General features: G+C 44.1%; 1 protein-coding gene across 22 annotated transcripts in view; it reads right to left on the reverse strand.

Annotated features, from left to right (window-relative positions):
- The window catches only part of LOC127663694 (protocadherin gamma-C4), a 159,691-nt gene that overhangs the window by 63,306 nt on the left and 79,828 nt on the right, over nt 1–16,557 (reverse strand). The window contains exon 2 of one of the 22 annotated variants that reach the window (XM_052155344.1): nt 13,357–13,893. The exons of 19 other annotated variants lie outside the window; for them this stretch is intronic. In XM_052155344.1, the coding sequence (XP_052011304.1) occupies nt 13,357–13,893 (537 nt within the window). Of the gene's footprint in view, nt 1–9,143; nt 11,879–13,356; nt 13,894–16,557 lie in introns of those variants that run through there. 2 more of the 22 variants (XM_052155349.1, XM_052155333.1) reach the window with 2 other exon arrangements.

The following is a 16,557-nucleotide window of genomic DNA, read 5'->3' on the forward strand; positions in this document are numbered from 1 at the left end:
GACCATGATGTATGTAAGCTCTCAGCTACTTCTTCAGCTACTTCACCATGCCTGCCTGCCCCCATGATCCCTGCCATCATATACTGACTCTCTGAAACTGTAAGCAAGCCTCAATTAAATATTTTCTCTTATAAGTTATTTTGGACATGGTATCTCCTCATAGCTACAGAACAGTGACTAAGACACCTAGAATCACTATAATCCCCTTTCATTCATTGTGTATATTGAACCCAAAATATTTTATTGAGGATCAACAACTAGCCAGCCAACAATATTTCAGACATCGAAGAAGCAATGTTTCAGACATCAAAGAATATAGTCATACACACAACAATCCCTGCCCTTGTGGAGTTTATAACTGCCTATTCCAGCCTGGCTTTATTGAATCTACTTTCTAAACACCATTTTCTAAACATTTTCCCAATACAATCTTTTTTAAAAGTTCTTTATCTGAGACAGGGTTTCTCTGTGTAGTCCTGGCTGTCCTGGAACTCACTCTGTAGACCAGGCTGGGCTGTAACTCAGAGATCCACCAGCCTCTGCTTCCCAAGTGTGGGATTAAAGGTGTGCACCACCATGGTCAGCTCATTGTCACTCATTTATTTTTTTATTTTCTGCACATCCCTTTTCATATCACTTCATGTGTGGGGTGCACATGTGTGAGAGTGTGTGTGTGTATGTGTGTGTCTGTGTAGGCATGTATGTTTTGCATGTGATGATAAGAAGACACCTTTTGGAAGCTCTTCTCACCCTCTGTTTTGTTTAGGCAAGTATCCCTTTTGTTTTGGCTACTGTGTACTCCAGGCTAGCCCACCCTCAGGATAATGTTTCAGGCCATCCTGCTCTCTCTGCCTTGGGTCTCACTGTAGGAGTGCTGAGATTCCGGGCACACACTACTGAGTCTGGCCTTTTATGTTAGTTTCGGGGTTTGAACTTGGGTCACCACATTTGTTTGGCTATGACTTTTACTCCTGAGCCACCTCCCTCACCCTCCAGCACTATCTCTTACTAGTAACATGTCTCTATGAGCCTCCCAGAGTCCACTTATGACCCTCATAGCTCACATCTCTACACAAGAAGCAGAATGATCTTTACGTTTTGAATCATATTTTGTCACTGTCTTATTTTAAAACTATTTAACAACATCCAAATACAAAAGAACTTAAAACAAAAGTCAGAATCTTCGATAAGATTTACAAAGCTCTGTCCATCTTGTCATTTTCACCTCCTGCTCCATGCCCAGTATCCCTAACTCTTCTCATGGCCGAGCCACACACCTCCTCTAGGAACCTGACACGGCTAGTCCTTCTGCCTGGATATTTCTGTTTTCATGTTCCTTGCTGCCTCAAAAATCCTACTAATCCCTCAGACAGACCCCACTCTACACCACTCCAGAATCCTTCCTGACCGTGGGAGCAGGCCTGACTTCATGATAGGATTGCTGCTTGTGCATTTCTACTTGACAGCACTTATCACACCTGTTAAGTCCTTGTAAAAGAATGGCATCCGGGCTGGAGAGATGGCTCAGTAGTTAAGAGCACTGGCTGCTGTTCCAGGGGTTCTGAGTTCAATTCCCAGCCACCACATGGTGGCTCACAACCATCTCTAAGGAGATCTTGGGCCCTCTTCTGGCACAAGGGTGCACATGCAGACACTCATACATTAAGTTAAAAAAAAAATCTTAAAAAACAAACAAAAAAGGAAAGAAAGAAGGAAGAATTAGAATGGCATCCAGTGAGTCAGGAACCATGTTGCCTACCTTCTTGCATCCATGTCACTTGGGACAAGTGTTTGGGAGTCAATAAATATTTATAATATAAATGAATTAATAAATTCTCCACTGCTAGACTTGGGCAGACACCAATGTTTCTGAGTGGGATCTTCAAGCCTGTACACTATAGAGAACAAGGACTAACTTCATGCGGAGATAGCCTAAGCTTACATAATATATAGCACAAGGATACAACACTCTGCACAACGTGTTTGTCCAGCATCTAAAATGTATCGACAGCATTCCCAGGCACTGCAGGATTCTTGCCTGTAACTCCTGAACTTGAGAGGATGGTGCAGAAGAATCCTAACTTCCCCACTTCAGAGCCAGCTTGGTTGGGTTATTTAGCAAATTCAAGGGCAACCTGGGCTACATAGTGAGACCCTGTCTTAAAACATCCATGACAAAAATGTCAATTTTCCATAAACTAGAAATTAGAAAAAAAATAATATAAATTAAAAAACAAAACTAATTATGGTAGCAAAAAAAATCACATATTTAGACAGCTTAATGGAGGATATAAGGCACAGAACCTTTCATCTTAGTAAAGAAATGGATACAACATAAGTATTCATCACATAATGGATAACAAATATATGGCACATATGCTATTCAAACACAAAGAATGATATCTTGTCATTTATAAGAACATGGATGGAACTGGAAATAATTGTGTTAAGTGACATAATCTTTAGGCAAAAAGACAAGCACCACATCATCTTACTGATGTTTGTATCTAAAGTAGTCAATATCACTTGAGTTAATAGTAGAATTGTGCCAGGCATGGTGGATCACACCTTCAATCCCAGCGCCCTGAAAGACAGGGGCAAGGTGATCTCAGTTTGTTCAAGGGCAGCCTGGTCTATGTAGCAAGTTCCAGACTAGTCAGAGATACACAGTGAAATCTTGCTTCAAAAAAGGGTGTGGTTGTATTTACCAGAGACTTGGAAGAGTGGGGACCAGACAGAAATGCTGATCAATATTAACTAAATTGTAGCGAGATAGCAGCCAGAAGTTTGGTGCTACTATTCCACAGTAAAGAAACAACAGCTAACAATGTAATGTATCAAAAAACTAGAAGAAAGGACTGAGTTTGCATTTTATGTATTTTACCTAGGTTAGTTCTTTAAAGGTAACTACTTCTTCCCCCTTCCTTTCTATTACATTTGATTACATCTTTACATCTTCCCAACTTACAGGTGGTAAAATACTTATATAACAGGGAAGTTTATTTGCAAGTGTTAAGTCTGTAATTTTAAGAGTTTATAAAGTACTAGTTCAGTGAAATACCAAGAGAAAAATGATTACTGAGAAAATACCAAGAGAAGTAATATTTGAGGAATAGATACATTGGACTTGATTCAAATATCTGCCAATGTGAATATATTGAAAATCACACAATTCCCTCAATATTGAGTTGAAATTTTATGCTTTAATATATTATTTAAAAATAAAAGTTAAATGGGCTGGAGAATGTCCTAGTAGTTAAGAGCACTGGAGGCTCCTGAGGAACTGGGATTTGGTTCCCAGCATCTACACAGTGGGTTACAACCATCTGTAACTGCAGTTACAGGGGATCTAATGTCCTCTTCTGGCCTCCATGGTAGCAAGCACACACATGTGTGCATACATACATGCAAGTTCTCATGTACACACATAAAATATATAAATCATTTTAAAAAGTTAAGAATCCCTCATCAATAAAAGTTATAAAATAATGCTGAGATAAGCTTTAATTAAACAAAAATGTATACCATGTTCATGGATTAGCAACTCTCAGTAATGTTAAAAGTGAGTCTCCCACCATCACAGAGGAACTAGAGATGCAATATGATTCCATTAGAAAGCCCTGCACTTGGGGCTCATAAGATGGCTTTAATTATTTGGAAATGTAAGATGAAGAATAGTTAAAATAATATTTTCAAGGAATAAAAATGTCAGCAGACCTTACCTATCTGACTTTAACACTTACTATAAAGCTATAACAATTCAGAAAAAGTAGTATTGGTAAGGTAATAAAAAAAATAGATCAGTGTAGGGAAATAGTCACACTTATCAGTGAAATAATTTTCAACACATGGTGCCAAAACAACTCACCAGAAATAAAAGAACGTTACCAATATATGTTACTGGAAAATATAGGAAAGATCCCTGATCCCTACTTCAGTAGATATCCATCTTCTTCAACAAGGAAAAATCCATTTTATTGATTTGCTTTGGTTTTGGTTTGTTGAGATGAAGTTTCACACTGTAGCCCAGGCTGGCCTGGAATTCACTATCAGCACCTCAAACTAATGATGATCCTCCTGTCTCAGCCTCCGGAATGTTGTAATTACAGGCATAGTAAAAAGTAAAATATGTTTAAAATAGAGTAAATAGAAATGGAGCAGTGACTGTTACATTAACACTTCTTTTCACTTTCCTTTCTCAATCTCTTTACTAATAAACCACTAGAACATAGTATTACAGAAGCTAAGTTCAGCAATTCAGGCCATACACTCTTGTTAATATGCTTGTTCTTTCTTGGTTCCCATTCTTTAGTAGACCCCATGGGTAGGAATTAGCATTCAGGTTAAAGATGCTAAATTATTCAACTTGTTTAACTCTCTTTAGAGATCAAAACCCAAGTCACAGTTTATAATAGAATCAACACAACACGGACCTACCCTGGAATCCATGACAGTAAGGAAGCCTGTGATTAGTAATCAGGCAATCTTTTATATAGCTCACTACTAATATTTTACTTTTGATTTACCAGAATTCTCCTTTCATACTTTCCAGAGACTGTATTTTGCCAGCACTCAGGAGCTGTGAGTTTGAGGCCAGACTGGTCTACATAGTAAGTTCTAGGACAGCCAGGGCTATGTAGAAAGACTCTGTCTTGAAAATTAATTAATTAAGCAAGCAAGCAAACAAACAAACAACCCAAGCCCCACAAAACCAGAGTTTGCATTTTATGTACTTTACCTATGTTAGTTCTTTAAAGGTAACTATGTCTTCCCCGTCCCTTTCTATTACATTTTAGGTTATAGCTTTACATCTTTCCAACTTACAGGTGGTAAAATACTTACATAACAGGGAAGTTTATTTGCAAGTGTTAAGTCTGTTATTTTTAAGAGTTTGTAAAGTACCAATTCAGTGAAATACCAAGCTCACACCAGGATCCATTTGTATCAACCACCTGACTTCAAGGAACAGCCTACAGCCAGCACTAAATGCTGGCTCAACTGCACTTAAACAATTTGGATTATTCTGATTCCACAAGACTCAAACAGGTAACAGGAAGAGAAGATTTTACCAGAGGACAAGGCAACAGATTCAAATAGGAAAGCACAAAGCAGTCAGATTTGTAATCTGTTTCAAAAAGCAACCTGGAATAGTTGTTAGAAGACACTTTGCAAGGGGATGATAATTTTTAAAGTTCGAGTCTACCAACTCCCATGAGCCTTATTCTTAAATTTATTTAAATGATTGACAAACTTTAAAAGACTGATTTTTTTCCTTATGTGCATTTGTTTAACTGCCAGTGAGTGCAGGAACTCTTGGAGGTCAAAAGAGGGCGCCAGATCCCCTAGAGCTGTGAGTCAACAAATGTGAGAGCAGGAAAATGATCTCCCATCCTCTGCAAGCAAATTATCTGCCCTTAATCACTGCACCACCATCTTGCCAGTCCCAGGCTGTCTCTGTGCACTGAGTTTTCTCAGAAACGGCCATGTATCATGACAAACACATATGAGTATGGATCGTTCATGGTTCACTGACTAAGAATTTGCCCCCATATATACGTACACCAACACAATCTGAATACCAAGGTAAAGTTGCTAAATATAACGTTTAAAATATGTAATCAAAATACCATGGACCATCTTTCCATTCATTCCTGATTGTGACCACTTGTGTTTGCCGTGTCAAGTTTCTCACTGTAAGCTTTTGGTCATTTTGCCAGAATTTCTCTCCCCTGAGATTTCTGGAAAGAGTCCATGCTGATAAAAGTCTGCATTCAACTGAACTTAAGCTTCACTGAGACGCTTTTGCCCAGAAGGATGAATTCTGCTTCAGAATTCATGCCGAATTCATGCTGAATGGTCAGCCGCCCCCTATCCCCACCCAGGTTCCTTCAGTGAGATTTCAACTGAGGAGCAGAACTTCCAAGAAGAAATTCTCTTGTCCCTGAGTTCACAGGAGCCATACATAGATGATAGGACTGTGGCATTTTAGACCAATAGTCACCCTGAAGTTAAACCTGGGGCCAAAATGGGAGAATGGAAGGCATCCTTAACACTTCAGAACCAGCACAAAGTGCAGCCAGGAAAGGTGACATAGAACTGCAAACTGAGACAACCACCAGATAGAAATTAAGATGGTGCCAGGCAGTGATGAAGCACGCCTTTAATCCCAGCACGTGGGAGGCAGAGGCAGGCAGATTTCTGAGTTCGAGGCCAGCCTGGTCTACAGAGTGAGTTCCAGCAAAGCCAGGGCTACACAGAGAAACCCTGTCTTGAAAAAACCAAAAAAGGAAAAGAAATTAAGATGGAGTTGGAACGCAATTTTACCTAGTGGTTGCTGAGATGTGGCAATGCTCACCAAGGATGTTAGCCAAGACAGCGTGTGTCACAGAAGTGGTTAAGGGGACAGCTCTCCACCATCAACAGAATCTCTCACAGGGGCCTGCTGGCAATTCCTTGAAAGAAGAAGAAGAAGAAGAAGAAGAAGAAGAAGAAGAAGAAGAAGAAGAAGAAGAAGAAAGGCACATATGCTGCATATCTTGCCCTTGTTGGCAGCTACAGAATGAATTCCAGCGGATCAATAGAAGGCTAGGCAGGCTTGGAATCAGCATCCACTGCCATCACCTTGGGGACTGGGTAGCCAGGCTCAGGAACTCCAACTCTGTGCTGTCACCAACCCTCAGGACCACAGCACTGGGGTCTCCTGGTCAGTAGGAGACATTGCTGTTAGGGAGTCTGACTTTGCTCAAGTCAGAGCCTCTTATCCTAGGAGACAAACTGGGATAAGAGACTCTGACTTGAGCAAAGGGCTAACCTTAGCCAGGCAGGCCAAATAAGATAGAAAACAGACTGCTGTTCTCATCACTGACCCAATGTATTGCATGACATTTCCACCAACGAAGATGCACTACCCTGCTTTTCTTGGTATTAATTGGGGAACACTGCACTTAGTAATTCTATTTTACAGCTTAATGTACGCAAATTTTATGTGTTATTTAGTATTTATTTATTTATTTATTCAGTACTATGGATTGAAGCTAGCTAGGGCCTTGCATGTAGAAGACAAGAGATCTTGCACTGAGACACACCCTCAGCCCTCTTTGGATTTTTTGTTTTGAGATGGAGTCTCACTAAGACTGACCTTGAACTTGCTATCAGCCTACCGGAGCCTCCTGGGTACCTGGGATTAGGATTATAGGCCTCTACTACCAGCCCTACTACCAGCCCTGGCTAAAATTAGTTATTTTTTATACAGGCTCAAATATTTCTTTTTAAAAAACCACACAGGTAGAACCGCATAATTTCATCCTCCTCCTCTTCCTCTTCCTCTTCCTCCTCCTCCTCCTCCTCCTCCTCCTCCTCCTCCTCCTCCTCCTCCTCCTCTTGGTTGTCAAGATGCATAATGTGACATTTGAATCCTGTTTTATTCTGGGGGATATTTTGTTTAGTTATTTTGGTTACCTTTCATTCTCTAAGAATCATTAATCTCTTTTATAAATTTGGATTCCAATTATTATGTTTTTTAATAGACAGGCAACACATAAATAGAAAAAAGCAAGTTCTAAAGAAACACTTAGGACCTTTACTTTCCAGAAAAAAAACCTGTTCATAAAAAGAAAATTGTAGTGAAGAAAGAATATACCACTAAAAAATTTCTTCAGAACAAAAAACATATTCAAAACATTTGAATTTTAAAGATATTTCCTCAAGGAATTCTTCACTATGTAAATGGCAAAAGTACCTCATGCTTGTGTTACAGTGGTGAACCCTGGATATTTTACATATCATTGGTGGAGGTTAAAATGGGTAGAATAAATGTTTGGCTTTATTACTATATACATATTTTATCACTGAAATGTGCAACGATAAAATACTATCATAGTCCTTCCTCATTGCAACACGGATTGTATATCTGGGAAAAATCTCAAGTGTGAAAGAAATAAAATTCATCATACTATAAGTCAAATAATTTTTAATTTTTTTGTTTTTCAAGACAGGGTTTCTCTGTTTAGCCCCAGCTGTCCTGAACTCACTCTGTAGACCAGGCTGGCCTCGAATCAGAAATCCACCTGCCTCTGCCTCCCAAGTGCTGGAATTAAAGGCATGCACCACCACTGCCCGGCAAGTCAAACAATTTAAGAACATGAAATTATAAGCGCAGAGCTGAAGAAATGCATCGGAGTTTACACCACCTGTTAGGAATCATAAGCACTGGGAGTTTGGAGCTCAGCTAACTTGAAATTGGCTAGGGATCCCACAAAGGATTGTAACCCCCTCCACGGAGGTCAGGGACAGGAGCACTTCTGGGGGGCTTGCTGACCTCCTGGGTTCAGGGGAAATAAAACCTTGCCTCAAAGGAATAGGCAGAAAGAGAACACCAAGGAATGGAGAACACCAAGGTCCCTCATCCTGTGTATGCATACATACACTGATACAGGCACACACACAGCAGACATATGTACAAATAACTTATAAAAGATAAAATATATGTATATATCCCTAGTGATCAGAAATAGTATTATTTGAAAGACACTAAATGCATTGTATGGATTTGCTAGCAGAATCAAATGCAACGAAAGGCCATTCTATTGGGTCTGGGGATGTAGCTTAGTGTGCATAGATCTTGGTTCAATGCCCAGGAAAGGGATGGGTTAAAAACCAACAGCAACTGTACTTTCCATTAAATTCTGTTTTTTTTTCACTCTAGCTGAATTTGTGTTCCCTCAGGCCCCACTGGGGGTTGATCCAGGGTCTCTTTTCCATGTGTTCTAAGCAGGCGCTTTACCCCTGTGCTCCGAGTTACATCCACAACTCCAGCATTCTTAACAGATAAAGTGGCACAAGATAATCAACGCGACGCTTCATGCTCAAAAAGAATTAAAAGTGGAACAAGCATTATCGTTGATGAACCAAGCTACCGAATTATAGGGCACAGAGTAATGTAGAGCAGAAATTGTTTCCATGTCATGCAATAGTTGCATATGTCAACACGTGTATGCATCTTTTAAACCAAACAAGGTGACTAGGTTGTTGCTGTTGGCTGTCATGTATATACAGAGGTGCTCACAACTGCTTTATCAGTTTTAAATACCCACGAATTATCTATGCTAGGATGATAGTTTGCTCCCAGCTCAGAATAGACTCACCTGAATGAATGCATGATTGTCTTTAGAAAATACCGAATCACCCGATGGCAAAAGAGGCTCGGTTTTCTCGCAGCTCTCCTGGCTGATTAGCGTGTCTGCATAGTTGGGCTGCGGGAAAATCAAGTGACTCTTTCGGGAGCCCGCAGTGAGCGAGACCTCGTGCGAATAGGTCTGCAAGAAAGCTTGCACTCCGTCTACGCCCACAAAGTGAGAGGCTGCTACGTCAGCCAATCCGGGTCCCGCAGCCCGGAGCAGGCGCAGTGAGTGCCAGCGCCGCAGCCTGAGCGCCAGCAGCACCAGAACAAAGACCAGGAAGACGGTGGAGACCGCCGCCACGGCCACCACCAGATACAGCGTGAAATCTGAGGTCTCGGAGGTGGAAGGAGATTCTAGATTGTCCAGATCCGCCAGGACGTCGGGGATGCTGTCGGCGATCGCCACAGTGAGCGTGACAGTGGCGGAGAGAGGAGGCTGGCCGTGGTCCTGCACAGACACTACGAGGTTCTGCTTGAGAGCATCCCTGTCCACCAGGGCCCGAGCCGTGCTCACCTCACCCGTGTGCAGCCCCACTGAGAAGAGCCCTGGCTCGCTGGCCTTTAGCAGACGGTAGGACAGCCAGGCGTTCTGTCCTGAGTCTCTGTCCACTGCCACCACCTTTGTCACCAGATAGCCAGGCTCTGCTGAGCGGGGTGCTAGCTCCACTCCAGTAGAACCGTCCGTAGGGAGAGTGGGGTACAAGATTTCGGGGGCGTTGTCATTTTGATCCAGCACGAATAGGCTCAGTGACACGTTGCTGCTGAGCGGCGGGTCCCCGCTGTCACGCGCCATCACTCGCAGCTGTAGGTCTGGGAACTGCTCATAGTCAAAGGAGTGCAGTGCGTACAGGACACCAGTGTCTGAATTGATGGAGACGTAGGAGGAAAGGGGCACGCCCTGGTGGGTGTCCTCAGCTAGGGAGTAAGTGACTTGGGCGTTTTTGTCACTGTCGGGGTCGTGGGCAATCACAGACGCGATAGAGGCCCCTCTAGGGTTATTCTCCGGGATGTAGGCCCAGTATGAAGTCTGAAGGAAAACGGGCGGGTTGTCGTTCGTGTCTGCTACGTTCAGCGAGAGGTGAGTTTCGGTTGTCAGGGGTGGACTTCCCCTGTCGGTGGCGGTCACTGTGATATTGTAACTAGGAACCTGTTCTCGGTCTAGGACTGCATCTGTGACTAAACTATAGTAGTTTCCGTATGATTTTTCTAACTTAAAAGGCAGATTCTCTTGGATGGAACAGATTACCTGTCCATTTTCCCCAGAATCTTGGTCATTTACATTTAAAAGGGCTATTAACGTCCCTCGGGGAGAGTTTTCTGGAACAGAGCTGGTGAGGGATGTGATGGCTACTTCAGGGGCATTGTCATTCACGTCCAGAACTGTGACCAGGACCTTGGCCCTTGCAGAATATCCCGCATTATCTGTTGCTTGGACTTCCATCTCGTAGAACCCCGATTCTTCATGGTTCAGCTCCCCTATTGTTGATATTGTCCCCAAATTACTGTCTAGCTTGAAAACTTTAGCTGCCTTGTCATCCACATACCGGAAGGAATAGATCACTTCCGCATTGGCGCCTTCGTCCGGGTCGGTGGCGTTGACCAGCAGCAGCTGAGTGCCCACAGCCACGTTCTCCCGCACACTCACGCGGTACTCGGACCGAGCAAACGTGGGTGCGTTGTCGTTCGCATCCACAACCATCACGCGGATGCGCGCGGTGCCAGAGCGAACCGGATCTCCCGCGTCGGAAGCGGTGAGGACTAGGAGGTGAGCGGCCTTTTCCTCCCGGTCCAGCGAGCTCTCCAGCACCAATTCTGGGTACTTGTTACCATCAGCTCCGTTCTGCACTTCGAGCGAGAAGTGAGCATTCGGGCTGAGCTGGTAGCTCTGAAGAGAGTTCTTCCCGATATCTGGATCCCAGGCGTGGGGAAGAGGGAACCGCATCCCAGCAGCGGCGTTTTCGCTCATTTTTATTTCTAATTCACTTTCTCGGAAGTAGGGAGCGTTGTCGTTAATGTCCCTCACTTCTACTTCTACTCCGTATATTTTCCCTATATCTTCCATCAGAATCTCTAGATTTAACTGACACTTGATGGACCCCAGACACAGCTCCTCCCGGTCTATCCTGCCCGCGGTCACCAAGCTGCCGCTTCGAGGGTTTAGAGCAAAAAGTTGAGCCCTACCTCTGGAGACGATGCGGACCCCTCGCTCCGCCAGCTCGCGTGGCTCCAGCCCCAGATCCTTGGAGATGTCGCCCACCCTAGATCCTTTCTCCAGCTCCTCGGGAACTGAATAGCGTATCTGGGTGGATCCGGTTTCCCACAGCATCCCGAGGAGGACTCCCAAGAAGACCAGCCCTTTGCAGTCCTCGGGCCACCGTTGCATGGGGATCATTGCCAGCTGAGGATTATTTCCAATTCTGACTCTGACCACTTAAACCAGAATCCGCTTTTGAAGCCTTGGAGCACGACAGTTAGGAGGTGGGACTAGCTCCTCCAGGCCAGTTTGCTCCTAGAGGTGTTTTGTCTCAATCTATCCGCATTGTGCCTTAGGCGCGAGCAAAGCGAACGTGGCTTCGCTGCCTTTTCCTCCCCGTAGGTGAACAGCGACGCTCAGAGTCCGAATCAGTTACTGCACAGTCGTGAACTCTGGGAGAGGATTTTTGGGCTGTGAACCTTAAATAGCTCCACCTACTGTTCTTCAAATGGAGATGGAAACAGAAGACTCACCAGTACTGTGCAGTTCAGTGAGCATTTTGGTTCCGTAATCCCCTCTCCCCCAAATTCGCTTCCTTGAATTTTTTCAGTAGTTGTTTGTGTTTTCCTATACTTTCCAGTAACACAAACATTTCAATAGATTTCTTGAAAATTTCTAAATGGAAGAGCTATTGTAACAAGTTGGAATTTATTACTGAAAAAAAATTCACAATTGCATGGAAACCAAACATGGGAACTGTTATGGTGCACATTATTAGATTCATATGTGAATCTAATCAATCACTGAAGATTATTAACACCTTTAGAGTAAGCGGAAAGATTCCAACCTGCATCAACTTAAACTGGAGATAGTACTATACAATTATACAGATGTATTGTGTTGCAAAAAAGGCATTTAGTGTTGAGAAAGACTTAGGAAAAGAAAATTAGTAATCTGAAGAATACTATGAACTTTCCTTCTCCTGGGTAGTTTTGAAAATCGAGAACTACTGGCCATACTTTTAGAAGTACACCAAAATGTAGAAAAGAGTTTAGGAGACGATTGCCTGTACATATTTCATGTGACTAGAAACTGTATTTGAGAGCAAGCACTTTTTGGTGACAGTGGGCCCTAGTGATACCGGTGCTTAAGTATAAACTCTAACTGAGTTACCCTTCAGTCTCTGGTAGCCATCAAATAAGATTAGAAGAAAACTTGCTTGTAAGACATAAAAGTGAGATTAAAAGAACCCCTGCTATATCTGAATATTACCACCAAGTTATTATCACATAATTTGAAAACTTTTGTATATATTATTTCCCAGTTTATAACTAATAAAGAAAAAGATCAAGATATTGATTTCCCAAGAAACTACCACAGAAAGACGAAAGTATAGCTCAGCGAAAATATTTGAGTAGGACCACGGAGCCTTCAGCCTGCGAAGGTGCCTGCTGCCAAGCTTAACTGAATCTGAGTTCCATTTCTGAGACCCACGTGGTAGAAATAGAGACACCCGACTCCCAAAGGTTGTCCTCTGGCCTCCACATGGTGCACACACACACACACACACACACACACACACAAGCATAATGCAAAATTAAATTGCTTGGATGACAGTGCATCATAACACTATTCTGAGTTTGGGTGAACATAGATAAAATATTTCAAAGTCTTCGAAGCCTTCGGTGCAGTTACTGGTATTAGAGTAAAGACAGTAAGGAACTGATACTGTTGGTATAACGTGCTTTAAGATATTCTTTTTAAAGCCGGTCGTGGTAGAGGCAGAGGCAGGAGGATTTCTAAGAATTCATGGTCAGCCCGGTCTACATAGTTAGTTCCAGGACAGCTAGTGCTATGTTGAGAAACCCTGCCTCTAAATAAATTATAAAAAACAAGTAAACCAACAGACAAATATAAAATAAAATCTTTCCAAAAGATTTTGAAAACGAAACAACGTGCGAATGAAAGGCTAATTGAAACTCACGTGGGTAGAAGCAATAGAATCGGAGACTACCTTGTTCTCCTCAGTGACACTCTCTGCCACAGAAGCTTCCGTACAAAGATCTCGCGGAGGCACCATTTCTGGCGTCAAGGTGAGAAACTGAGACGTTTTTTGACAATTGGAGGCAACATAGAGATTGTAGGAATAAGGAAGAGTCCCCTCGCTGTAGTTGAGAGAAACCCCTGGTTTCGTCCTACAGCAGAGGCCTGACTGAAAACAGCCCGAACGAGCAGCACCGTGGGATTGTCGAAGGCGAAAGGCAAGGGCGAGAATCACAACGAAAAGAAAGAGCACTGAGACCAAAGCCAAGGCCACCACCAGGTAAAACTGCAGCTCACTCTGGGGGTCAGCCGGCAAAGGGTCATCTCTGAGGTCTGGCAGGACCTCCTGCAGGCTGTCAGCGAAGATCAGGTGCAGCGTGGCTGTAGCAGAGAGTGGTGGCTGTCCACCATCGCGCACAGCGACCAGAAGGCGCTGCCGAGCTGAATCCCTGTCTGCCAGGGCACGCGCTGTGCGCACCTCGCCTGTGCGCAGCCCCAGGCTGAAGAGCCCGGGGTCGCTGGCCTGCAGCACGTGGTAGGACAGCCAGGCATTGTGTCCTGAGTCTGCGTCCACAGCAACCACTTTGGTGACCAGGTATCCGGGCTCGGCAGCGCGTGGCACCGTGTCGAAGAGCGCAGAGCCGTCGGGCTCGAGCGTGGGATACAGCACGCGTGGCGCATTGTCGTTGCGGTCGCCCACGAGCACGCGCATGCTCACGTTGGCGCTGAGCGCGGGCGATCCGTGATCGCGCGCCTGCAGTGTCAGCTGGAAGGAGCGAAGCTGCTCGTGGTCGAAGGCGCGCTGCGCGAACACCACTCCACTGTCTTGGTTCACAGACACGTAGGACCACAGTGATTTAGGTTCTAGGTCGCTGGCTATGATGGAATAGGAGATGAGGCCATTGGATCCCAGATCCGGGTCGGAGGCGCTGACTTGAGCAATGGAAGCACCAGGAGGGTTATTTTCAGCCACTTGGATCAAATAGGAGGCCTGGTGGAAAACTGGAGCATTGTCGTTGATATCCCCAACACGCAGGGTAACGCTTGTGCTGGAAGAGAGAGGGGGCTTGCCTTTATCAGTGGCGATGATGGTGACATTGTATTCTGGAGTCTGCTCCCGGTCCAAGATCCCATCTGTTACAAGCTTATAGTAATTGCTGGCAGAAGATTCAATTGTAAAAGGAACAGTTTCTTTTACGAAGCAACTCACTCTTCCATTTTCGTCTGAATCTTTATCATATGTTTTGAACAGAGCCACCACTGTCCCTGGTTCTGCATCCTCTGTTATAAAATTGGACACTGACGTAAAAACCACTTGAGGGGCATTGTCGTTCTCATCGAGAATTTCTATTACAACTTTACATTGTGTGGCCATGCCTCCACCATCCTTGGCCTCTATGTTCATGGTGTAAGTCCTCTTGGTTTCAAAGTCAATAGGGCCTTTGGATTTAATTTCTCCATTTCGATGATCTAGGACAAACTTATTTCTAATATCTTCTCCTAGCGATTTGAAGGAGTAGGTGATTTCTGCATTGACACCCTCATCCTGGTCGGTGGCCATCACCGTCAGCACAGAGGTGCCTGCGGGCATGTTCTCTGTAAGACTGACTTTGTACACACTTTGGCTGAACACTGGGGGGTTATCATTGGCATCAGTGACTTCGATTTGAATCTGAGCAGTGCCAGTTAGGACTGGTTCTCCCCCATCTACTGCTGTTAGGACCAAGAGCTGGGAGCTCTGCTTTTCCCGGTCTAGAGGCTTCTCCAACACTAATTCCGGGGCATCCTTCCCTTCAGCCTTGTCCTTTGCCAGCAGAGAGAAGTGCTCATTCAAACTGAGCTGATAACCCTGGAGAGAGTTCGGTCCTACATCTGCATCTATGGCAGAGTCCAGGCCAAACCTAGTGCCTGGAATCGCAAGTTCATTGATTTGCAAAACAATACTATTTTGAAGAAAACGGGGAGGGTTATCGTTTATATCTTCTATTACCACGCTGATGTGAAAAACGTTTAGGGGATTTTCTGCCACAATCTCTAAGGGCAGGACACACAGAGGGCGTTGGAAGCAGAGTAACTCTCGATCTATTCTGTCGCTCACAACTAAGTTCCCGTTCTCTGGGTTCACAGTAAGGTACGATTTCTCTGCGATAACTCTAAGGTTTCTTGTCAGTAAATCTTGAACAGGCAGCCCCAGGTCCTCAGCGAGGTTTCCCACGACTGAGCCCATGGCCATTTCTTCCGGAATAGAGTACCGGATTTGCTCTGAGAGCCCCGTGCAGAACAAAGGCAGCAAGAAGGTAAAGAGTACTTGCCTCCACAGGGTCCTGCTCCCTCGCTTCACGCTGCGCTCCATCCCTCCTCAGCACCGTGTGAAGCGAAGAGGCTTCTCGAATTACTTCCACCAGGAAGAAAACCCAAATGCTCCACGTTTGAGGATATCACAGTCTCTAATCTGATTTGCCAACCAGAAAATTCAAGTCCCCCCCCACTCTTTAAGCCTCCAGCGAATGTACACAATTTCAACCCATAGAGACCGGAGTCAGCTCTTGTAGGGAATTGGACAGCAGCGGCGCCCAGAGGCCATTTATAAAATTGCAATCAGAACCCTTCTCAGACTCATTGGGATTAGGTATATAGCTATGTTGAGATATGCCGAGCAAAGTTAGAATTTGACTGTTTTCCTGTGTTGCTACCGAACAAAGCTCCTCAGAGATGGGATGTAGCATAACTATTAACCCAGTGACGACAGATTAAAAGACTTGTCTTTTCTAAGGAAACAGACACATTGGAAGAACCAGAAAAGCCTTTTCTCAAGATCACGTGGAAAAATAGCGCCACCAAGCGGTATAGGAAAACTTGACAGTGGGAAAATGACACCACACATCATCTGATGTGCATAATTAGCAGAGGAGAGACACTCAGAACTATTTAGGGAACATTTGGAATAAAGTTGGTCAATGCCATAAATTATTTTCAGTTGAAATATAGACTCATCACAAGGATTGTTAAATGTTCAATCAACGTTAAGAATCTTATGACATTCAGGGAAGGCTCGATGCGGCAGTGTAGGGGAATACCAGGACAGGGATGCAGGAGTGTGTTGATTGGGGAACAGGAGGTAGGGGAGGTGGGTTAAGGGATT

Source organism: Apodemus sylvaticus, chromosome 13 (genome assembly GCF_947179515.1).
Source record: "Apodemus sylvaticus chromosome 13, mApoSyl1.1, whole genome shotgun sequence".
NCBI classification, from domain to species: domain Eukaryota; kingdom Metazoa; phylum Chordata; class Mammalia; order Rodentia; family Muridae; genus Apodemus; species Apodemus sylvaticus.